General features: G+C 39.3%; 1 protein-coding gene and 1 pseudogene across 7 annotated transcripts in view; both read left to right on the top strand.

Moving 5' to 3' along the window:
* Positions 1 to 25,987, top strand: part of EXOC4 (exocyst complex component 4) — an 869,227-nt gene that overhangs the window by 93,902 nt on the left and 749,338 nt on the right. For all 7 annotated transcript variants that reach the window (XM_024130229.2, XM_024130235.3, XM_028489724.2 and 4 more), the window contains exon 6: positions 7,410 to 7,653. In XM_024130229.2, coding sequence (XP_023985997.1) covers positions 7,410 to 7,653 — 244 coding nt within the window. The remainder of the gene's footprint in view (positions 1 to 7,409; positions 7,654 to 25,987) is intronic.
* Positions 15,704 to 16,448, top strand: LOC102975138 (60S acidic ribosomal protein P1-like; annotated as a pseudogene).

Below are 25,987 nucleotides of genomic sequence, written 5' to 3'. Positions count from 1 at the left end.
AAATGGGTGTTGAATTTTGTCGAAAGCTTTTTCTGCATCTATTGAGATTATCATATGGTTTTTATCCTTCAGTTTGTTAATATTTTGTATCACATTAATTGATTTGCATATATTGAAGAATCCTTGCATTCCTGGGATAAACCCCACTTGATTATGGTGTATGATCCTTTTAATTTGCTCTTGGATTCTGTTTGCTAGTGTTTTGTGGAGGATTTTTGCATCTATGTTCATCAGTGATACTGGCCTGTAGTTTTCTTTTTTTGTGATATCTTTGTCTGTTTTTGGTATCAGGGTGATGGTGGCCTCGTAGAATGAGTTTGGGAGTGTTCCTCCCTCTGCTATGTTTTGGAAGAGTTTGAGAAGGATCGGTGTTAGCTCTTCTCTAAATGTTTGATAGAATTCGCCTGTGAAGCCATCTGGTCCTGGGATTTTGTTTGTTGGGAGATTTTTAATCATTTTCAATTTCAGTGCTTGTGACTTGATCTTTGCTGTCATTTCCTTCATTTCTTTTTCATTTATTTCTGATCTGATCTTTATGATTTGTTTTCCTTCTGCTAACTTTGGGTTTCTTTTGTTCTTCTTTCTCCAATCGCTTTAGGTGTAAAGTTAGGTTGTTTATTTGAGATGTTTCTTGTTTCTTGAGGTAGAACTGTATTGCTGTAAACTTCCCTCTTAGCACTGCTTTTGCTGCATCCCATAGGTATTGGGTCTTCGTGTTTTCATTGTCATTTGTTTCTAGTTATTTTTGATTTCTTCTTTGATTTTCAGTGATCTCTTGGTTATTTAGTAGTGTATTCCTTATCATTCATGTGTTTGTATTTTTTAGTTTTTTTTGAATTGAAAGAATTTATGTCTATTTTGCAATGAACAAAACTAGGTATTATACATACTTGAATAGACAGAAAAATATGACTTTCACAATATAAATAAATGCAATGTTCCAGTAGGAAGTAAATACAGTTCAGTAAAATGGCACTCTTTTAGAAATCAATCATAAAGAATAAACAGAAATGCAGAGAAATATGTGTATATGGTAATGTTGTTTGCTCTAACAAATATTAAACTAAATGTTCAACAGTGAGGAAATTGTTAAATATACTATGAAATACTATGCAGATCTTTAAAGTTACACTTGTTTCTTTATCACATTTTTAAAAATTCAAACAGAAAGTCACAAAAATTATAATCATCCTCATCAGTTCACTCTGTCCCATGTAATTAATCTTTTTTCATCTTGATCTTTTGTTAGCCCTTTTATGAATTCATCAGTTTTCCATTAGAGTTCTGAAAATGCTTATTCATTCAGTTCAGCAGTATAGTCAGTTATCAGAAACCTGTACTTGTCAGTGTTTTCCATGAATTCCTTGAAGATGAAACCCTTTTATAGGAACATTTTTGCAAAAGCATCAGAGTACACCCTGAACTGTCTGTAAATGACAAAAGACTTAAAAATGACCACGGTTAAAGATTTGATGAAAGTTCATAATAATGCAATTGACAAGGAAATTTAGTTTTCTCTGAAATATACATTTAAAAGTAATAACTAGAATTATGACTTATAACATTATACCAGAACATATAAGATATTTAGGAATTTAATGTAATGTATGAAACATTTATATTAACATATTTCTATACAAATAACCCAAAGAAATTTAATATTAGTTTTTAAAAAAATTTTATTTTCTTATACAGCAGGTTCTTATTAGTCATCAATTTTATACACATCGGTGTATACATGTCACTCCCAATTGCCCAATTCAGCACACGACCATCCCCACCCCCTGTGGCTTTCCCTCCTTGGTGTCCATACATTTGTTCTCCACATTTGTGTCTCAACTTTTGCCCTGCAAACCGGTTCATCTGTACCATTTTTCTGTGTTCCACATACATGCGTTAATATACGATATTTGTTTTTCTCTTTCTGACTTACTTCACTCTGTATGACAGTCTCTAGATCCATCCACGTCTCAACAAATGCCTCAATTTTGTTCCTTTCTATGGCTGAGTAATATTCCATTGTATATATGTACCACAACTTATTTATCCATTCCTCTGTCGATGGGCATTTAGGTTGCTTCCATGACCTGGCTATTGTACATAGTGCTGCAGTGAACATTGGGGTGCATGTGTCTTTTTGTCTTTTTGAATTATGGTTGTATATGCCCAGTAAGTAGTGGGATTGCTGGATCATATGGTAATTCTATTTTTAGTTTTTTAAGGAACCTCCATACTGTTCTCCATAGTGGCTGTATCAATTTACATTCCCACCAACAGTGCAAGAGGGTTCCCTTTTCTCCACACCCTCTCCAGCATTTGTTGTTTGTAGATTTTCTGATGATGCCCCTTCTAACTGGTGTGAGGTGATCCTGTAATTGATATGTAGTCTCATAGCGTTGTGGTTGGAAAAGATAGTTGATACGATTTCAATTTTCTTAAATTTACCAAGGCTTGATTTGTGACCCAAGATATGATCTCTCCTGGAGAATGTACCATGAGCACTTGAGAAGAAAGTGTGTTCTGTTATTTTTGGATGGAATGTCCTATAAATATCAATTAAGTCTATCTTGTTTAATGTGTAATTTAAGCTTGTGTTTTCTTATTTATTTTCAATTTGGATGATCTGTGCATTGGTGAAAGTGGGGTGTTTAAGTCTCCTGCTATTATTGTGTTACTGTCAATTTCCCCTTTTATGGCTGTTAGCATTTGCCTTGTGTATTGAGGTGCTCCTATGTTGGGTGCATAAATATTTTGCAGTTGTTATGTCTTCTTGGATTGATGCCTTGTTCCTTTAGCATTTGTTGTAAAGCTGGTTTGGTGGTGCTGAATTCTCTTAGCTTTTGCTTGTCTGCAAAGGTTTTAATTTCTCCGTCGAATCTGAATGAGGTTCTTGCTGGGTAGAGTAATCTTGGTTGTAGGTTTTTCCCTTTCATCACTTTAAATATATCCTGCCACTCCCTTCTGGCTTGCAGAGTTTCTGCTGAAAGAGCAGCTGTTAGCCTTATAGGGATTCCCTTGTATGTTATGTGTTGTTTTCCCTTGCTGCTTTTAATATTTTTTGTTTGTATTTAATTTTTGATAGCTTGATTAATATGTGTCTTGGTGTGTTTCTCCTTGGATTTATCCTGTATGGAGCTCTGTGCTTCCTGGACTTGATTGACTATTTCCTTTCACATATTGGGGGAGTTTTCAACTATAATCCCTTCAAATATTTTCTCAGTCCTTTTCTTTTTCTTTTCTTCTTCTGGGATCCCTATAATTCAAGTGTTGGTGCATTTTAAATCCCAGAGGTCTCTGAGACTGTCCTCAATTCTTTTCATTCTTTTTTCTTTATTCTGCTCTGCATTAGTTATTTCCACTATTTTATCTTCCAGGTCAGTTATCCGTACTTCTACCTCAGTTATTCTGCTATTGATTCCTTCTAGAGAATTTTAAATTTAATTTATTCTGTTGTTCATCATTGTTTGCTCTTTAGCTCTTCTAGGTCCTTGTTAAATGGTTCTTGTAGTTTCTCCATTCTAGTTCCAAGATTTTGAATCATTTCTATTGTCATTACTCTTAATTGTTATTCAGGTAGACTGCCTATTTCCTCTTCATTTGTTTGGTCTGGTTGGCTTTTACCTTGCTCCGTCATTTCGTGTGTGTTTTTCTGTCTTCTTGTTTTGCTTAAGTTACTGTGTTTGGGGTCTCCTTTTCGCAGGCTGCAGGTTTGTATTTCCCATTTTTTGGTGTCTGCCCCCGTGGTTAAGGTTGGTTCACTGGGCTGTGTAGGCTTCTTGGTGGAGGGGACTGGTGCCTGTGTTCTGGTGGATGAGGCTGGATCTTGTCTTTCTGGTGGGCAGGACCGCGTCAGGTGCTGTGTTTTGGGGTGTCTGTGAACTTATTGTGATTTTAGGCAGCCTGTCTGCTAATGGGTGGGTTTGTGTTCCTGTCTTGCTAGTTGTTTGGCATGGGGTGTCCAGCACTGTAGCTTGCTGGTCATTGAGTGGAGATGGATCTTAGCATTGAGAGGGAGATCTCTGAGAGAGCTCTCCCCTATTGATATTACATGGGGCCAGGAGGTCTCTGGTGGTCCAGTGTCCTGAACTTGCCTCTCCCACCTCAGAGGCTCAGGCCTTACAGCCCGCTGGAGCACGAAGACCCTGTCAGCCACAGAGCTCAGAGGAAAAGGGAGGGAAAAAAAAGGAAAGATAGGAAAAAAATAAAATAAGTTATTAAAATAAAAAATAAAATATTATTAAAATTAAAAAAGTAATAGAAAATAGAGCAACCAAACCAATAAACAAATCCACCAATGGTAACAAGTGCTAAATACTATACTACGATAAACATAAAAATCAGAAACTAGTCAGTGTCATACAGCAAACCCCAAGTCTACAGTTGCTCCCAAAGTCCACCTCCTCAATTTGGGATGATTCGTTGTCTATTCAGGTTTTCCACAGATGCTCAGGGTACATCAAGTTGATTGTGGAGATTTAATCCGCTGCTCCTGAGGCTGCTGGGAGAAATTTCACTTTCTCTTCTTTGTTTGCACAGCTCCTGGGGCTCAGCTTTGGATTTGGCCCCGCCTCTGCGTGTAGGTCGCCTGAGGGCGTCTGTTCCCCACCCAGTCAGGTCGGGGTTAAAGGAGCGGCTGATTCTGGGGCTCTGGCTCACTCAGGCTGGGGGGAGGGAGGGGTACGGAATGCGGGGTGAGCCTGCGGCGGCAGAGGCCGGTGTGACATTGCAGAGGCCTGAGGCGTGCCATGTGTTCTCCCGGGGAAGTTGTCCCTGGATCACGGGACCGTAGCAGTGGCGGGCTGCACAGGCTCCCGGGAGGGGAGGTGTGGAGAGTGACCTGTGCTCGCACGCAGGCTTCTTGGTGGCCGCGCAGCCTTAGTGTTTCATGCCCTTCTCTGGTGTGCCCTCTGATACCTGCGGCTTGAGCCCGTCTCTGAAGTTCGTTTAGGTGGTGCTCTGAATCCCCTCTCCTGGCCCATCCTGCAACAATGGTGTCTTGACTCCTAGGCACTTCCAGACTTTTTCCCGGGCTCCCTCCCGGTTAGCTGTGGCGCACTAGCCCCCTTCAGGCTGTGTTCACGCAGCCAACCCCAGTCTTCTCCCTGGGATCTGAACTCTGAAGCCCGAGCCTCAGCTCTATATTATTTTTTAAAATTGCCTTTTAATTTGCAGCTGGTGTAAGTGAAATAGATAATATAAATTAATTAATACTGGCTCTGTTCAGTGTTTATGCTCTAGGAGATTTTGGGAGACAGACAGAAAGATAAGGTTGTAAACAAATGTGCCATTTGGGGCTGTGACATTTTATTGTTCATACCTTATTTGTTATTTTTTAATAGGCTATCATATTAGTGTGCATATAAGTAGCTGTAAGGCACTTAATCTAGGGGCTTATTGATTTCAACTACATGTACCTCATTACCCAAGCACTCTTGCAGCAGGTGCCTGAGATGTTTAGGTGGCCCTTTGCATATGACCTGTCTGTGATTCATATGTGCTCTTGTGAAGATCATTTTTGTCCCAGCTAAATTCCTATTACTTTCTTCCCTGCCTAAAGCTCTGCTTATAGTTTTGTTTCATTTTCCCCCTCTGCCATGCTGAATTTAGATGGCTCCCTGGCTGCTAAGTACTTTGCTGCTGTTGAGGTTGGTTTTGCAGCATGGAGTGATTCCGTGGCCTGAGGTGTCTAGCTCTTCATGTGTAAAAGAAAACCAGTAACTAAAATGTGTGTTATTGGAATGTCACGTCTGGAAATATCGATGACTTTTTCCGACTTGCCTTCAGAATTGTCATGTCAGTTTAGAGGCTTTAAGCCTTCTTGGTTCTACGCCCAGTTTGCTACTATTAAGGTATTTAAAATTAAATATGGTGTCATCAAATGCCCTCTACACTGTGAAGGAAACCATATGGATTTGGTCATTCTCTGTGTGCTTCTCTTTTGTGGGTTTCAGGGGTCTAGTGAGTTGAAGTAAGGCAGCAGAATTATGCATAAATCTGTAGAGGACTTATTCACTTCAGAACAAATTTGTGTAAGTAATTATATCATGGGTGTCATTAAATGAACATTAAATGTTCGTACTTAAGTGCATTTTATGAGTTGCGAGCAAAAAAGAGATTGAGAATAGCCTACATGTCATCTGAAGTAGAGGTTTCAGAGACTTTATACAGTGGTTAGGAGGACTTATTCCATATACTGGGATATTTTCATTCTTCCTTAAATAAGTAGATTTCAAAACACTCCAGTGGTGTTAAACAACTTGGAGTGGTTTGTGTAGTATAGTTGAGCTTGAATCTAGTAAAGAATGTATATGTTCTTTCAGGATATCACATTTGAAAAACCTTTCAGTTGTTTAGAGGAGTGGAGGAGAGGGGAGGATGGGGACAGCTTTGTTAGGGTCCATCTTTAGGCTTGTATTCACTTTTGCTTTTGTCTGTCTTAATCCAGCCATTTGTAAAATGAGAGAATTATTTTGGGGCCAGAGGTTTTCAACCTGTAGTTCTTTTGGTAGTTGTGGAAACCCCTGAAGTCATACGAGAAGTTTTGTGTATATACACGTTAGTTTGAGGGAAAGGCCTATGGTTTTCAGTAGGTGACAGAAGTCTCAGATCTCAGTCCTGCCCTCTGCCCAACTCCCACAGGGGTTAAGAACCACTGTTAGAAGCTGTTTCTTTCATTACAAAACCAGATGGTTTGGATGAAAGCTGTAGTCTAAACATCTGCAGAGACTTTTGACATATAATACTACTCAGAAAACTTCCCTGGTTTAGCAAGACCTGTCTTCAATAGATAATGATGTTTTGGTGGACATGTTTTTAAAGAAAAATAGAATGTTGTTCTTTTGTATTTATGAAATACTCTTCATTACTCTTTTCCTCAGTCTTGTCTCACTTGTACATATTATTTTTCCTTTGTTTTTCTTCATCTCTCTTATCATTGGTTATAATTTTAACTTATTTACCTTTTCTTTTCCACATGTATGTATAATGTCTTTTTATCAAGCTACTTATCTCTAACTAATAAATAGGAATTTTAGACTATGGTCTGGCTCTTTGGAATTCTCCTGCAGCGTCAAGTATGGCATTTTATAAACAGTGAATGTTAATAAATGTCACCAGTGTTAATAAATGACTCATTGTAGAAATGGTAGTCTGTGGAAAAATTTCTGTGGAGATTTGCTTACTTTTAATTGCTTCTCTCTCTTATTAATTGATGGGTATAATATGAGGAACGTAACTGGTTTTTTTTTGTGTGTGTGATTCTTAGATAGTTACTGTGTAAGTATAATTTAATTTCAAACTTAATTGAAAAACCTCTCTGATTCCTTTAAGGGAATGATGGCATTTTTTTAGACCCGTTCTGTTTTTCGATTTGGTGATAGAATCTGTGGCTATTTATTAATTTTTTACAGTGAAGGAGATAAACCTTCAGGACATCAAGGAGGATTTGGAGTTGGATCCAGAGGAGAACAGCACCCTTTTTATGGGCATCCTCATCAAGGGGCTGGCCAAACTGAAGAAGATCCCAGAGACAGTTAAGGCGATCAAAGAACGCTTGGAGCAGGAGCTGAAGCAAATTGTGAAGAGGTCTACAACCCAGGTGGCTGACAGTGGTTATCAGAGGGGAGAGAACCTCACGGCTGAGAACCAACCAAGGTATGTGGGGCTGTGGTTTGTGTGTTTTCTATTTTTTTTTTTTGGTTGCGTTGGGTCTTCACTGCTGTGTGCAGGCTTTTTCTAGTTTAGGCGAGCAGAGGCTACTCTTTGTTGCAGTGCATGGGCTTCTCATTGTGGTGGCTTCTGTTGTTGCAGAGTGTGAGGTCTAGGCACGTGGGCTCAGCAGTTGCATCCCATGGGCCCTAGAGTTGCATCCCATGGCCCCTAGGCACGGGCTTCAGTAGTTGTGGCGTGTGGGCTCAGTAGTTGTGGCATGTGGGCTCAGTAGTTGTGGCACGTGGGCTCAGTAGTTGTGGCGCACGGGCTTAGCTGCTCCACGGCATGTGGGATCTTCCCGGACCAGGGATCCAACCTGTGTCCCCTGCATTGGCAGGTGGATTCTTAACCACTGTGCCACCAGGGAAGTCCCATGGTTTGTGTTTTTGATAATTGTATTTACTGTAGCTTTTCTAGGGTGGGTGGGGTAAGTAAATATCTTAGGTTGATGTTGTTTCTTGAACTTTGTATACTATGGCCCATACAAACTCAGATTGGTGAAGACAGCTTGAAGAGGCATAGTTCAGCTGGTTTTTGAGGTAGTTGAGAAGTTTTAAAGCATGTTGTCCACACTCAAATGAAAGAGTATAGCAGTTATTGAGTATTTCTTAAGCACTTAACTATATTCAAGGCAACTTATGTATATTATTTAATTCTCACTATAACTTTTTGAGCTGATTACTTAGTATCCACATTTTATAGTTAAGGAAACTGGAGTTCAGAGATGAAGTAATTAGCTCAAGGTCACAGAACAAGTGGCTGGCTTTCCAGCTGAATGCAAGTCCATGGTATTTCCTCTGTCCCATGCTTTCTTGTTTAATGTGTAGTGATATTTGCCAATAGGCAAATCAGTCTCAGGAATTCCTTTATGTACTTAAAACAACTAATAAGGTTTGGTTTCCATAATTCTTGTTTCATAAGGGGAAAACTGAAATTGTCCTCTGATCCTAACTCTGTCTTGACTGTGATACACTGGGAGCTCATGTCTGCCAAACCAGAGCTTAGGGCACACTAGTCTAATGTCATCTGATGGTGGGAGAAGATATTTCAAATTGAGGCTTTCCTAGAAAATCCAAGATTAACTCTACATGGATCTTTGTTCCCTCCTTCCCTTTCTCTGTTCTATTCCCCAACCCTCCATGTACACCAGATATGGGCAAGGCAGGAATTTATCGTTTGAAGGGAAAAGGCCAATGGAAACTACAATTTTATCTGAGAACAGAGGGCAAAGTAGGGCATTTCTTCTGAGTTGCTCAAATAATGTGTGTTCCTGGGAGGTGTGAGATAGTGTGTGTTAGACAGAGTTCATAATCTCGTTGACACGTCGTGAAGGAAATTCTACTGTTTGTACTTAGGACTTAAATTTTTTTTTTTTTTTAAAGAAGATAAATTTAAGGAGAAATAATAATAGCTTAGTATGGAGTTCCCCACTTGAAAATTTTGAAGAAATTTATTCTGTTTACATTTTCTATATTCTTTTGTTTTTCTAAATAATAGTGATCTTAATTATATTTTAGAAGTCTTAAAAAATTAATTCCCTTGTAAACTTCATTCAGAAGTACGATTGGTGAAGAAAACATTCTCCACCCCTCTTAACGCCACAGAGTATTTCAAAGCACATGTTTTGAGGAGCATGGGTTTTGGAGCTGAGCAGACCTGACTTTGAATTTCAGCTCTGTAACTGAGGAAAACAATACCTGTCTTACAGGGTTGCTCATGTTAGATGAGGTTATATGGTTAGAGCTTGGTAGAGCAGTGCCAGTAGGTACCATTACGTGCATTTGTGTGTGTGTGTGAATACATAAGTTTATTTATTCTTGGTTCCTTTCTCAACTTTCATGTTCGTTGATCACTCACACTGTGATCCAGAGAAGCTGGGAATGGTTCTAAATGGAACTGTGCTTTTCTTCTTTCTTTGCCTGGTGCCTGGATTTTCATGTAGACCTTTTGCCTCCTTACTAATGAACACTTCAGAATTCTGATGTGCTGTTTGCCCAGTTGCTGCAAGTCCCTAGATGAATACAGTGAACTTTCATAGGGAAATAGCATGACTATAGTATATATTGGAAATAAAACGAAAAGGGCACGGATCAATAACTGTTCTGTAGTTCTCATTACAGTCCCCTTAACAGCAGTGTGTCTTTCCTAGGATTTTGACCTCTTCCTCTTCTGTTCCTTCGGCACCTTACAAAATTCACGAGTGGAAATTACAGCAACAGAAGTGGAAATTCAGCATACTGCCCCAGTAAATAATAAATGTTTCTCTATGAAGAATGAGTCAGCCAGGAGGGTATTTTTCCCTCTTTAAGTTTCGTTTTTTGTCAGTATTTTAAAGGCTTTTGTAGGTAGGATATATTGGACACTGGCAAGTGAACAAGCTATTTGTCTTGATTTCATGCCTATAACATGATCCCATTTTATAAAATGTACAAATCTGAAATTTTGGGCCAAAACTCCTTATTATTAGATAAAATAGTACAGAGTAAGGAAATATTTGGAGCCACTCTTTTTGAAAATCAAAGATTAAATTCTTGGGTTGGTGTTCCAAATGGCTGATAATTTGGAGCTAGTCTATAGTAGCTGTGTGCCAACAAATGCTTTAAAACTCCTCAAGAATTAATTACCTGGGAAACTTCATTCAAAAGTGATTGCATTGTTGGGGCTTCCCTGGTGGCGCAGTGGTTGCGCGTCCGCCTGCCGATGCAGGGGAACCGGGTTCGCGCCCCGGTCCGGGAGGATCCCACATGCCGCGGAGCGGCTGGGCCCGTGAGCCATGGCCGCTGAGCCTGCGCGTCCGGAGCCTGTGCTCCGCAACGGGAGAGGCCACAACAGTGTGAGGCCCGCATACCACAAAAAAAAAAAAAAAAAAAGTGATTGCATTGTTGCTTCTAGAGGTTTAGAAGTTTAGAAAGGATGTTGTCAGATTATCCTTGAAGCTTGCATGATACCTTGTGTTAAACTGTACTGGGAGGTGTGAGTGACGTTATTTTAGAGAGAAGTAAAGTCATAATACTTTACATTATTATTAATATTATCTTTTACCATTCAAGAAACCTTATGTTAAAGGTGTAAGAGCCTGTTTTCCTTAAAGGAAGTTGGAGCATAGGCAAAAAGAACCATGAATCCTTCTTCCACAAAATGATTCTCTCCCTCACTACACCCCCCGCCCCAATGAAATAACCTATTCGAAATCGTTAGCATATAAATGCTACTCTGAGGCTAGGCACCAGAATTGTAACTTTCCCTAAAAGTCTCATTGTTCAGCATCATCTTCTTAAATATATTCTGGTTGTGATGCATTGCAGGCCTGTTTTCATTTGTCTTAATGTAAAGAGAATTAATGTTGCGTGCTATTTTGCTAGAAAAGTAGTAGGAACCAGACTAGTGAACTCTGTTTTGCTTTCACTTCCTGCAGAGCCAGAATACTTTCACAGACAGTTTTCAAAAATCACTTTGCTCACCCACTTATTATTTTATTTTATTCTTGATCCCCCAACCTATTGTCTATTTATAGGAGAAATAGTTTGTCTTCCTGTTCATTCATTATCTAGTGTCTATAAACCTTTGTTTACTATGAAAGGAAAATATTCAACTACTATTGTTGCCAAGTTGATAAACATTCGGGTAACATGGGCTTTTTAAATCTCCCAGAACCACCTGCTACCCATAATTTCCTCAGAAAGGCAGGCAATGTCTTCAATATCAGATGGCTTGTGTGGTCTGCAGCCTGTGCAGCTCATAACCAGTTTCTGCAACTCCTGCTGCCTAGCTATTGGTTCTTTCCCAAAATCTAGCTCACGAGCGTTTTCATTTTTGTTCAAAAAAGCTGTAGGAAGTCCTTTACTATTTAGCAAATAAGAAAAGCATGAAAAATGCATGGAACAAAATCTTCTCAAAGGTGTGATACCTTGTCAAGGATATGGGAGAGAGAAGAATGGGGGAAAAGAGAAGGATTGGTGTGTGTGTAACAGTTACTTATTTGAAAATGGTCCTGTTTAAAAGTGAAAGCAGACTGGGGAGGTGCTGGAGGCCCGCTCCACTTTGGTAAGACTGTTGGTCTGGAAGAGGGCAGAAAGGATTGAATGAGTGGACAAGGGCTGCCAGGGAGACCTTTTCCCTTTTTGGAAGGAGAACATTTTGTGATGTTCCTTGATCTCTATTATGAATGAGGGAAGATTAAGCATCTGATATAAAAAGGAGAGAACACTGCATATTCTGTGCTCACTGTTATACTGAGGAAAAATTCATGGAAGAAACGGGAGAGAAATATGCTTTAATGCTATAAGTAGTTGTGTTTGGATAGTAAGGTTATAGGCCCCCGCCCTTTATTTTGCAACTGTTATTAAGTTATAGTGAAAAATAAATTCATTATTTAAGAATTAAAGTATTACTCAAGTTATTTTAATCAAAAGAAATCATTACAAATGGAAATGCTGATTGCGGGTATTAGTGTGGAAAAACATAATACGTGTTTGCAGATCAACTGGATCATGTTCATTAAGTTACTTTTTATGGTGTGTATGTGTGTGTGAATGTGTGTGTGTGTTTGTGTGTTTGGTTATTTTCTGACTACTCCTAGAATTTGGAAGCTTCAAGAGAAGAGAGAACTAGTTTTCCTTGTTCGGCACCATATCTCCAGAACGTAGGCACAGAGCCACCAGACCCATAATAAATATATTTTGAATGAAAGAATGAATTCCACTTATATTGAACATCAGTCATGGACCAAGAACTGGGCTCAAATGCCACACAAATACAACATGATCCCTGTCCTTATGGAGTTTAAAGTCTAGAGGGGAGGAAAGGCATTAATAAGAGAACCCTTAGATAAGTGTATTATTACAAACTGTGATAAGTGCTGCAGAGGAAAAGCAAAATGTGCCATGAAAGCATATAACCATGGGGATCTAATCTGGTCTGGGTAGGTAGGCATTAGGGTGTGTCTTGTGTCTGGGGGGGTGATGTGTGTGTGTGTATTTTAAATAATAAAGTAAGGCAGCTTTTACTGTTGTTTTATACAAGTTGTAGTTATCAAGCTCCATTCATTTGATAGCACCTGCTAGTTATTCTTCTAGTTGTGCAGTTACTTTGACATTGACATATAAGATGTGAGAAGGAGAGCGTCCAATTCTTGATGTGCCATTTTCAGAGTTCTTTGCTGGTTGATAAGATTTTTGTGGTTTATTAGATTTTGATAATTATTGCCAAGTGTGTTTTTCTTAGAGATAATACCAAGTTTTCATGTCATCAATAATGTTTGAGAGTTCCTGTAGTCTCTAGTAAACAGATTGTATTATCAAAATGTTTTTATCTTTGTCAGTCTGATCGGTGAAAAATGGTATTTCCAAGGTGGTTTTGATTTGTATTTTTTAGAGAAAATTTGAGTGAGGTTAAACTTCTTATTTGTGTAAAAAGTAATTCATTGTTATGATATCTATGTTTTATATGGATATATTACTTCAAAATAATCTGGGTTGAGGGTGAGTGTAGATATAGCTAAAACAAGATTAGTGATAAATGATACTTATTGAATCAGGGTGATAGGTACAGGATGGTTCATTATCCTATCCTAAAAGCCGACTTGTTTAAAAGTTGAGATTTCAATAGTACAGTGGTCAAATAATGTTTTATTTCCTTCCTGAAAAATAGTGAACACCTATTTTTCCAGTATGTTTGTCTTTCTATTGATTTACAGGAACTTTTTATATATCAAGAAAATTAGTTCTTTGGGATTTATATTCTAATTTCCCTCCAGCTTCTTTCTCTTTTGACTTTGTTTATGATGTCTGATCATGTATACATTGTTTTTATTTTTATGAGGTTGTATTTATCAATGTTTTCTTTTAAAGCATCTGGGTTTTATGTCAGAACTTAGGTCTTCTTCACTCTTAGATTACAAATAAAATTTCCCAAACTTTCTTCTAGTCTTTATATTTTTGATCTGGAATCTGAAGGAGTGGCCATGCTACTTTTAAATAGTCGTAACACTTATTACATTGTATTGTAATGGACTGTATACCCTTTTTGTTTCTGCCTCCGAAGTGTCTGTCATGTAATTGATTGTCAGTGTTAGATGAATACTTGCTGAATAATTCTAACATTGAATCATCCACTTTATAGTCATGTTTTTCTTCATAATTGGTATTTGCCTCATTTCCTAAAACTCCCCACTCCCCCCCACCGATTTCTCAGTCTCTGCAGGCTTTAGATTTGTAGAGATACATTGAATTATTGCTCTAAAAGTTAGAGAAATGTACTTTAAAAATTCAGAGTCCAGAACTTGAAATGAGGGCATACTGTTGTAATAGGCCAGTCATACAAAGTGGTTTTATCTGTGAGACAGTCAAAAGGTTCAAGCCCCAAGTTTAGTTTTGTGGTAAAAGTACAGTGTTTATGGAAAGAGAAATAAATATTTCTCATGATTTCTTTATATCTGTGGCTAGAGTCAGGCATGTATTTCTTTTTCAAATAAGTAGCATTTCCTTTCATCTCTTCTTTCTCTTTTAGTTACTCTTCACCTAAGTATCTGAAATGTAGGATTTGGTGGAATTGGTCATTTTATTTTACAGAGAAATCATTTAAGAGCAGCTTTGAAGCAAGGTCAAGCATTTGTCCTTGTGGCTTCTTGTAGCCATTCCCAAGCACTGCGTGTAGCACCTGGACATGCTTGGAATCAGGAAGGGCCTCGATGTAATTTAGATGAGTAGCTAATTTGAATCAAAGCAAGCGGGAAGCAAGTAAATTTAACTTCAGTGATTATGATTCCATTTGATTAAATCTCTACTTTTGATTACATGTATCAGTGAGAACATGCTCTAAATACACCCAACTATTAAATACTGAAGAGTATGAATAGGATGAACCAGGGACATATGGAAGAAATTCCACTATTCCTCAACTAGAATATAATCCCTTGCAGCTTTACTAAAATATTTTTAGAACAAATGAATTACTTTTTTACATATGGGGCTTATTATACCATTTGTTAACTAAAATATACAATTCATTGCCTTGGAAGGTAGTACTGGTCCCAGATCTACATACTTTCTTGTAAGACTTAAATTAATTGATGATAGCTTCTTTTTTTTTTTTTTTAACATTTTATTTATATTGGAGTATAGTTGATTAACAATGTTGTGTTAGTTTCAGGTGTACAACAAGGTGATTCAGTTATACATGTACACCTATCTATTCTTTTTCAAATTCTTTTCCCAATTAGTTGTTACAGAATATTGAGCAGAGTTCCATGTGCTATACAGTAGGTCCCTGTTGGTTATCCATTTTAAATATAGCAGTGTGTACATGTCAATCCCACACTCCCTAACTGTCCCTCCCCCCACCCTTCCCCCTGGTAATCATAAGTTCGTTCTCTAAGTCTGTGATTCTTTTTCTGTTCTGTAATTAAGTTCATTTGTATCATTTTTTTTTTTTTTTAGATTTCCCACGTAAGCAATAGATGATCGCTTCTTAGCATATCAGGTGAATTAATAGTGTGGGTAATGTTCGTAGCTCTTTGGTAAACGTGCAGTTGGACAGCTGTCTTTCTGATCCTTATGTTGTCCTTTGGTTATAGTACCTGGAGAAAGGGAGCTTGGCTGAATGTGCTAGAGGTCTTACTCAGTGTTACATTTCTTAAATCTTTGTTTTATATTTGTCAGGGTAAAAAAAAAAATGCTTTTTATTTCTCTTGTTTTGCATGCTGTAGGAGGTTCATATTAGAGATGGGGCCAGTTAAGGAAATGATGGATAAAATCTACATTTTAGGTTATTGATAACGTTATTTAGGTGTCTGCCTTTGTGTTGCATCAAGGCCACTTCTTTATTTGGCAGATAGTAGGAGCTGCCTTAGATCTTTTCATTTTCTGTGTGCTTGTTGGTGTCATAATACAAAGATACTCCACACTCAAACCGGCACTGAATCTTTCTCATAGCAAGAACACACAAACAAAAACTTGTGTCAGCTTTCCGAAGCTACCGCTGAGCTGCTCCGTCCTTCCGAGGAAGCTAAGGCTGCATTGGGGTGAGGCCCTCACTTCATCCGGCGACTAGCACCGTGCCCGGCAGCCTCTGCCTAGCGCTCGCCCGCACCATGGCCTCCGTCTTGGAGCTCACCTGCATCTACTCGGCCCTCATCCTGCATGACGATGAGGTGACGGTCACGGAGGATAAGATCAATGCCCTCATTAAAGCAGCCGGTGTAAGTGTTGAACCGTTTTGGCCAGGCTTGTTTGCAAAGGCTTTGGCCGGTGTCAACATCGGGAGCCTCATCTGCGGTGCGAGGCAGGTGACCTCCTACCACCAGCAGGAGGTCCTGCCCCTCCACCACTGCTGCCCCAGCTGAGGAGAAGAAGGTGGGAGCGAAGAAAGAAGAATCTGAAGAGTCTGACGATGACATGGGCTTTGCTCTTTTTGACTAAACCTCTTTAGTAACACATTCAATAAAAAGCTGAGCTGTTTGCTGCTAAAAAAAAGAAAAAAAAAAAAAGTGTGTCAAATGAAATTCTTCCCTTGGTGATGTTTAGGAGTGAGGTCAGATATGATTAGAGCACCTTTGTCTGTATCTTAGGCTGTACTTTATTTTTCTGGGCTCCTCTAGTTCCTGGCCCATATCATCATTATGTTCTCTAATCAGATTGGGCTGTAAGTTTTTAAGAGGGGGGTTAACTTTGTGTTTGCAGCCTGATTTAGGGCTGGGCACATACTAAGTACCCAGGAAGTTTAATGAATAAATAAGTAAGAAAAATGCAAAGAAGACAATTTGAAAATTAGAGGAAACGATTTTTATTTTTAAAAAAGTCTCAGCACTACACAGAGTGGGGTCTAAGGACCAGCAATACCAATGTCACTTGAAAGTTAGAAATGCAAATTATCCCTGTGGGGAGGGGTGATTAAATTGGAATCCCTGAGTGCAGAGCCCACAGGAGTCTCTAGATGATTCTACACATGCTAAAATTTGAGAACACTCTTTACAACATCACAGACATCACGGAGTTCTGTAGTTTTGTAGCATTTATGCTTTGCAAAGCAGTCTGCCATCTGGCATCTCACCTGAGTGAGCCTTACTGTTGGCCTCATCACAGGTGGGGGCATTATTATTAATCCCAGATTTACCCAGGGAAGTGGGAAAGCTGCAATAATTTGACAGTTTCACAAAGCTGGTTGGTGGTGGAATTAAGAGGATGAGTTGTCTGTATCCTCCATGGAAGTTTGCTTTCTGACTTATGTAAAGATGACAGTCCTAACTCATTTCCTGGGCCTGATTTTGTTCTTCCTCGGGAGAAGGGCAGTATTTGCGCTGACACATCCATTCCCGCACCCGTACAGTCTCCACCCCCCGCCCCGCTGTGATCAATGGCAGGCCTCTCAGCGATAGCTGGACATGTTAAGAAGTGTGATCAGCCGCCACAGAGTAAATGAGTCTTAATTGACTCACTTGAGAATCAGACTGATGACTTAGAGACACGTAAACAGTTCCCCTAGAAACCTTGTACGTTCTTGTACTAAGACCAGTATACAACTAAGTACTAAGAATATACACCTAAAATCATAACTTTTCTTGTCTTTGGGAAGTGGATTTGCAGATAAATTTTCCAATGTTCCATTATGATGAAATATGATTTTTCAGATGGGTGAAAGGCTTTTCTTCCCCCTAGCTTTATTGAGATAATAACTGACATAACATTGTGTAGGTTTAAGGTGTACAATGTGTTGATTTGATATACTTAAATATTGCAAAATGATGACCACCCTAGCATTGGGTAACACCTACATCGCATCACATAATTACCATTTCTTTTTTGTGGTGATAACTTTTCAGATGTACTGTCTTAGTAACTTTCAAGTATATAATACAGTATTAACTATAATCACTATGCTTTACCTTAGCTCCTCAGATCTTATTCATCTTATAACTTGAAGGTTGTACTTCTTGACCACCATCTCTCGTTTCCCATAGCCCCTGGCAGCCACCACTCTAGTCTCTGTTCCTTTGACTTTGGCTTTTTTGGGTTCCACATATGAGTGAGAACATATAGTATTTGTCTTCCTCTGTCTGACTTATTTCACTTAACCTAATGCCCTCAAGGTCCATTCATGTTGTCGCAAATGGCAGGATGTCCTTTCTCATGGCTGAATAATAGTCCACGGTGTGTGTGTGTGTGTGTGTGTGTGTGTGTGTGTGTGTGTGTGTGTGTGTGTGTGTGTGTGTGTGTTTTGTGGCCATGCCACGCAGCACGCGGGATCCTAGTTCTCCGACCTGGGATCGAACCCCTGTTCCCTGCGGTGGAAGCGTGGGGTTGTGCATGCATGTGCGTATGTTATCTATTCATTCATGGATGGACACTTAGGTTGTTTCCATGTCTTTGCTCTTGTGAATAATGCTGCTATAAACATGGGAGTGCAGATATTTTTTGAGAGTCTGTTTTCATTTCTATTGGATATATACCCAGAAGTGGGATTGCAGGATCATATGGTAGTTCTTTTAATTTTTTGAGGAACCTCCATACTATTTTTCATAGTGGCTGCATCAATTTACATTCCCACCCAACAGTGTACAAGGGTTCCCTTTTCTCCATATCCTCCCCGACACTTGTTATCTCTTGTCTTTTTGATGATAGCCCTTCTATCAGGTGTGTGGTGATAGCTCCTTATGGTCTGATTTGCATTTCCCTGAAGATTAGTGATGTTGAGCACCATTTTGTGTACCTTTTGGTCATTTGTATGTCTTCTTTGGAAAAATGTCCATTCAGTTTCTCTGCCCATTAATCGGATTGTGTTTTGTGTTGTTGTTTTTGAGTTGTGTGAGTTCTTTATACATTTGGGATGTTAACTTTTTATCAGATATATGGTTTGCAAATATTTTCTCCCATTCATAGGTGGCTTTTCATTCTGTTGATGGTGTCCTTTGCTGTGCAGAAGCTTTTAATTTGATGTGGTTCTCTACTTGTTTATCTTTGCTTTTGGTGTCAAATCCAAAGAGTCATTGCCAAGACGAATGTCAAGGCTCTTAATTCCTGTGTTTTCATGTAAGAGTTATATGGTTTCAGTTCTAAGTTCAAGTCTTTAATTCATTTTGAATTGATTTTTGTGTATGGTGTAAGAGGGTGTTCCAGTTTCATTCTTTTGCATATGACTATGCAGTGTTTTCGTCATCTTTTGTTGAGGAGACTGTCCTGGGAAAGGCTTTTGAAAGAATGATACTAATACTTTAACTCAAAGAAAAAGGGCCTGCGTTTATTTTCTTATTTCAGTCCCTAATTTGCCACACGTTAGAGCTAGAAGTTCATTCGAGGTCATCTACTAAGAATTCAGAAACTGAGCATGAGAGGCTGACTTGACAAGTGGGGAAGTAACACAGGAAGGCAATTACTAGAGCCAGGACCGGTTCTTTTTATTTTTACTGTGTTTCATTCTATATTGCTAATAGTTTTTTCCTATTCTTTTCATAGTGCAGATGGAGAATTAGTCAGCACTCCTCAAATAGTAACTGCTCTTTACATGAAGACTGTTATTAATAAAAGTGGTGAAACTAATCTCTATCCCTGAGAAGTAGGTAGTAGATAACCTTGAAGATTAAATGGCATCTATGTCCTGTTTGAAATGAAAAATATTAGCTCAGCCAAGCTTATTATGAAAATGTGTATGTGAGATACAGGAGTGTAAAACTAAGACCATTTTGATATGAAATAATTGATGATCAGTTTCATTTAATTTTTCATATAAAACCTAAGCTCAGAGTTCAGTATTTTCTTATCTTTTAGAACATAGAAGTAGGGAAATAAATATTCTGTGGTTAATGCCTTTGTTCGTCAGTGGGAAAATGCAGAAACCCTGATATTAAGGTCTCAGCAGATAAGTAGTAGAACAGAACTGATTTTCTACCTTGTGTGTGTATCTTTACTTCGTGACCAAGTAAGGCAGCTTCTCGGCTGCTAACGTGGATTTTCAGGCCAAATGACTAATTCAGGTTTCCCTGGATGTTAAATTTAGACTCAGATAGTTGAATCTCACCTTAAATATTGAACATTTTTCACAGCTTGATGATATAGCGTTATACCACAGACATTCCTTGACTTGTGCAACTGTGACTGTTCCTTACCATTTTCTTCTCCTTAATCCTCTGCCTTTTTTCGTGGTGGCACTCCAAGATGAGATACATAGGAGTAGCTATGGGTAGGAAGTTAGTAGGCTATCTGGGAGAATAGGTAACATTTTGCTTGTATTTATAAGAAGCCTGTTTTTAAAACCTGCCAGGTAATTGGAAGTATGTTTAAAGAACAAATATTTGCTTCTTCTTGACCCTTTCATGTTTTTTTAACACAAAATAGATTTTAACACAGTATTATTAAAGTTAGCTCTGAATGCATATATATTTTTCAGCTTGTAACTATATTTCTTTTTGTTCTCATGTTTATGTTGATGAGGTTATCTTTTTGAGAGGAGAATTTTGTGTGAAATAGTTTTGTTGTGGTCTTCTAATTTCCTTCCAGGAGATTACAGTCAGTAATACGTATTTCCTTGCCTCTTGCTATCTGTAATCCAGTCTCTATCTCCCCCATCTGCTGGAGCTCATTGTTTCATTCTTTCTTTGAACAAATACTCATTTATTGCCTGTCATATGCTTACTATTATGACAAATACTAGAATACTGTGATAAATCAGCCATGGTTCTTACCCTCATTGAATTTACAGTCTAGAGAGGGAGAGGCAAGGACTGGAGGAAAGGAGTCTCCTCTAAGGGTTGTTTTAAAAATCCAGGGAAGAGATGATAAGGCCTGCATTAGCAGAGTGACAGTGGCAATGGGCTAAAGTAGGCCCATGGTAGAGGTAGTAAAGAGGTAGAAATAAAAGAGGTTGGTAATTGATTGGATTTGAGGAAGAGGGGAGGGGAGGATGATGTTCTGGGGTAAGTGATACCGTTCACTGACTTAGGTAAATGGAAAAGTAGGTTTGGGGAGGAGAAAGATGAGTTTTATTTAAGACATGTTAGGTTTGATGTCTACAGCTCAGGAGAGCCGTCTGGACGGAAGATAACATTTGGGAGTCATTAGCGGGTGGATGATTGAAGCCATAAGTGGTGAATGAGCTCACCCAGAGAGAGTATGAGAACTGAGAAGAGCTGACAGCATTTAAGGAACAGGCTGAGGAAGAGATTCTTGAGAAGGCTCAACCAGGGAGGTGGAAGGAGAGTGGAAGAGTATAGGGTTGGAGCCCGTGGAAGGCAGTGTTTCAAGGAGGAGTGAGTGGTCAGTAGAAACAAGCACTGCACCTCCTTGAATGAGGACTGAAGAGGTCTTATTTATTTATTTATTTAGATGTATAGTTGATTAATAACGTTGTGTTAGTTTCAGGTGTACGGCGGAGTGATTCAGTTATACATGGGTATGTATCTCTTCTTTTTCAAATTCTTCTCCCTTGTAGGTTATTATTAAATACTAAGTATAGTTCCCTGTGCTGTACAGTAGGTCCTTGCTGGTTATCTATTTTATATAGAGTAGTGTGTATATTTAGATTGAGCAGAATGATGATTTGAGACTTTTGCAGGAATTGTTTTAGTAGAGAACCAGGGGTAAACTGGTTGGCAGCGAGAAAAGAGAGGCAGGATAGACTGTTCTGTTAATGCTCTTTCCAGCCTTGGTTTCTGTAGCATTTGATAGTGCTGATAACTCTGGCCTCTTCTCTTAAGTTACTTTTTTCCCTAACATCCTTTAAAAGAAACATTCTCCAAAATCGAGTCCTTTGGTCTCTCTTTTATCTCTGAGCTTTAGTTCTGTGGTCTATAATGTGGGGATAAAAGTAGTACCTTCCTCATAGGGTTCTCCCGAGGATAAAGTGTGTACTTCACACAGTGCCCGGCCTGCTGTCATCAGTGTGGCTCTGAAGACGTAGTTGTCTTTGTTGTGGTCCTCGTGGTTGTCATCATCATCATCTCACTCCAGCCTCACTGTTTAAGGGCTCTCGTCCGTCATGACAGCTTTAGCTGCTGGCCGCATGCAGAGGAGCCCAGGTTGGTGGCTCTAGTCGTAGACTTCTCCGAATACTGCCACCCTAAATTGCTCATTCTTTTACTCATATGTACTCAGGCACCCACAACTTAACTGTTTTCTCCACTCTAGGCATTGGGCCATGTGTTGGGGGAGAGGTGTGGGTACATAACCACACATAAACAGGGACTGTGTTCTTACTCTCTGGCCCAGGAGGCCATGCATGTTGCTCTTTTGTCACTTCTCTCAGTCCATTGTGATCATGTGCTTTTTTTTGAGGGATTATAGAATGAAAGGGGAATGAAGGAGTTGGCTGTTACTCTGTGAATTAGACCTCTTTCAGTTAGCGGCGACAGAACCCACCTCCAACTAACAGAATTAAAGAGGGGCTCTATTGGGATGGTACTAGTGTATCTTATGGAATACAAGCAGGACTTCACTAAGCTGGGGGAAGGACAGAGATGCAGCTGGGCCATGGGGACATCTGGAGTATCTCTTGTCCCCCCCCTTTTCCCCCTCTAGATGGTAACCGTTAAAGGGATAGGAAGCAATTTACTGTTGTTTTGAGCTTGCTTTTTAGTATACTTTCACTTATATTATTGCATTTAATTCTCACAATTTGTGAGTAGGAAATTGCAATTGAGGAAGTTTGTGTTTGAGGAGCCTGAGACTTGGAACAGTCCCATGATGTACTGAAAATCCCATGGGTGTTCAGCAGAGAGCTGGTACCAAGTCCAGCTTTCTAATGCCAGTCCTTTATACCGGCATTTATACCACATTGCCATCCCAGGATTAAAGTTTTCTTTCACTGACTGTGGTGTTGTATTGCATATTATTGCATACTGTTTTGTGACTCTGGAAATAACCTCTGTGTGTGTGTGTGTGTGTGTGTGTGTGTGTGTGTGCGCGCGCACACGCGCGCGTTTGCACGCACGATTTTCTTCTGACTGGTAGAAATTGCAATTAACTGAAATTCTAATCTCTATGGTTCTTAGGCTTATTCCTGTGTGAGACCTTTTCTTATTCAATTCAATTTAAGGAATCTCTAGTAATTTAATGATTCTGCCTGCTCTTTTGTCTTTTGGATCAGTGGTGAAAACCTTGATCCTAACAGGATTTAAGCAACTGAGCTAGTTGCAGTGTCGTGTTTTATTTCTTCTTTTATTTAGTCGATATTTTGTTGGCGGAGTAGGGTTGGGAATGACTTTTTTAAAATTTTAACCTCTCCATTGGAGTATAACTGCTTTACAATGGTGTGTTAGTTTCTGCTGTATAACAAAGTGAATCACCTATACATATACATATATCCCCATATCTCCTCCCTCTTGCGTCTCCCTCCCGCCCTCCCTATCCCACCCCTCTAGGTGGTCAGAAAGCACCGAGCTGATCTCCCTGTGCTCTGCGGCTGCTTCCCACGAGCTATCTATTTTGCATCTGGTAGTGTATATAAGTCCATGCCATTCTCTCACTTCGTCCCAGCTTACCCTTCCCCCTCCCTGTGTCCTCAAGTTCAGGGGGTGACTTTTGTGGGGCTCTGTGTGTGCAGGTCATCCTGAGTGTGTCTGCAGTCAAAGGCAAACACTTGTCTTCTCGATCTAGTGTCGGGTGGGCAGCCAGCGAGTGTATGTGAATATTAACAGCATATTTCAGTTTATTTCTGGTAGCTTTAAATTGGGCCAGCCTAGTGCATTTTATGTCTTGTTCATGTGAGTGATTCCTGGTCTCACTTATTGCTCCATTGCGAGAGAGTCACTTGCTTTTTCATTTTCTGTTTTTAGGAGGGCATGTGTTGGTGAGGAATCGTCAGCCTTTGCAAAATGTGTGATTGACTTGGATTCTTTCCCTTATTAACCATTCACTCCTTATCCCACTGCTGAGTTCAGCATCCAGTGCTCCCCTGAAACCCTTCTTGCCAAGGTCACTGGGACCTGTGAGTTGTACATTTCTGTCTTCACCTCAGCTGGCTGCCGTGTAGCCTTGGCTCTGTTGCTATTCTCTCCTCCACTGTCTTCTACCATTTTCCTTCCTGTCGTCGTTTTCCTGCCTCGCTACTTCCTGAACATCTCTTCACTGCTGCTATTTCGGGGAATGTTGGCTTGCTTGTCTTACTCTGCATATTATCCCTGAGTAATCTCATCCTCTCAAATATTTATCACTTTGTAAATTTCCAATATCAGTCTCTCTCCTGAGCTCCAGACTTGCATATCCGAGGACTGGTATGTAACACCTTAAACTTAACATCTTCAGATCTAAAACCAACAGCTCTCCTTTTCAACAGTTTCTGTCTTCACTTCATTCTCATTCTCTCTCCCTCTCCCCACTCTCTCTTTCTCTTTCTCTCAGGAAGGGTAACCATTGTCTTCAGAGTTGCTGAAGCCAGGAATCCAGACAAAAGTATCCTGAAACCTCCTCTCTCTTTAATACAGTACAATTACCTCAACTAATTCTGTCCATTTTCTGATGTGATCCATCCATCAGTTGTGTGAGGCTCCTGGAACAGGTATTAATTAATACTTTGGTTTTACAGATGGGAACACTTGAAGAAGTTGAGAGATTTTCTCATAGTTACAGGGTTAGGAATTATCAACGTTGGGAAAGAATGTGCATCTTTTGTTTCTTTAACGGTTACTTATGTAAGAAGGAAAAACAAACAAAAAACAAGTGAACCAAAAGAGAAAAGCTAATGTCCTCCTGGTAGTAATATTCTGAAGGAGTCAGTGTTCATAATACTTCACTTCACTTTTTGAGACATCAGTTTCCTTTTTTCACTGTTCTGTATGTTTTCACTTCACCACAGGGGAGGTGTTGGGCCCTCACTGTCCTGACTCAGAGCCACAGCTGATGATTTAAAAACACACAAACAAACAAAAACAGGTAAATTGAGATATAATTCACATACTACACAAATCAGTGGTTTGTGTAGTATGTGAATTGATGGTTTGAAACAGTGGTTTTTGGTGTATTCACAGGGTGTGCAACCATCACCGCTCCGTAGTTCCAGAACATTTTTGTCCCCCCTACAAAACAAACCCCATATGCTTTAGTGGGTAATTCCCGCCTACCTAAGAACCACTAACATATTTTCCATCTGTGTAATTTGCCTATTCTGGATATTTCATATAAATAGAATCACGCAAAGTCACAAAGTAGTCTTCTGTGACTTTTTTCACTTTGCATAATGTTTTCAAGGTTCATGTTGTAGTATGTATCAGTACTTCATCTCCTTTTATAGCCAAATAATATTCCATTGTATGAATATTCCTCGGGTTTTTTTGGTCCATTTGTTAGTTGATGGACATTTGGATTATTTCCACTTTATGATTTTACTATTACTATTTTCCTACTATTTAAATATTTTACTATTATGAATAATGCTGCTGTGAGCATTTGTGTACACACTTTTGTGCACATGTGTGTTTTTGTTTTTCTTGGGTATACACCTAGGAGTGGAATTGCTGGGTACGTATGGTAACTCTACGTTTAATGTTTTGAGGAACTGCCAAACTGTTTTCCAAAGCAGTTGTACCATTTTTACATTCTCGCCAGTGCTGTATGAGAGTTCACATTTCTCTACATCCTTACCAGTACTTCGTATCGTCTGTCTTTTTGATTATAACCATCCAAAAACCGATATCTCCTGGTTTTGATTTGTATTTCTCTGATGGCTAAGATGTTGAGCATCTTCTGTTCGCTTAGTAGTCATTCATATATCTTCTTTGGAGAAATGCACATTCAAGTCCTTTGTGCATTTTAAAATTTGTCTTCTTGTTACTAGTTGTAAGAAATCTTGAGGTATTCTAGACACAAATCCTTTATCAGGGAAATTATTTGCAAATATTTTCTCCCATTTCTTGGGTTGCCTTTTCACTTTCCTGACGGTATCATTTGCAGCACAAAAGTTTTAAGTTCTAATGTCGGAGCTGCGGGTTTTATTAGTATTGTCGAGACTGTGCTGTGGTGAGGCAGAGGAGAGCTTTCTTCTCTTTGAAGTTGGTGGATGTTTCAAGGTAGGCAGAGCGGCAAATAGAGTGTCTTGATTTCTGGCCTGGCTCTTCTTTTTTTCTTCCCTCTGTAGCCTGTCTTATGGCTCTGATAGTCACACTACAACACAGCTATCTTGGTCTCGATCCTCCAGGTGTGGCAGAAGGTGGTCGTGTGTCGCATTTTATCCAGGGATTGCTATTTCCATACTGTTAAGATACGAGGGATCTCATTTTACACCTCGGTTCCCTCTTAGGTCTCTTTTCTAAACAGAGCACTGCCCCTGGCTGCTGAGTTGCTCTTGTCCTTGAGTG

The sequence above is a fragment of the Physeter macrocephalus genome, chromosome 5 (assembly GCF_002837175.3).
Source record: "Physeter macrocephalus isolate SW-GA chromosome 5, ASM283717v5, whole genome shotgun sequence".
NCBI classification, from domain to species: domain Eukaryota; kingdom Metazoa; phylum Chordata; class Mammalia; order Artiodactyla; family Physeteridae; genus Physeter; species Physeter macrocephalus.
The sequence above is the reverse complement of the archived record's forward strand: the minus strand, read 5'-3'. Positions and strand labels throughout refer to the sequence as shown.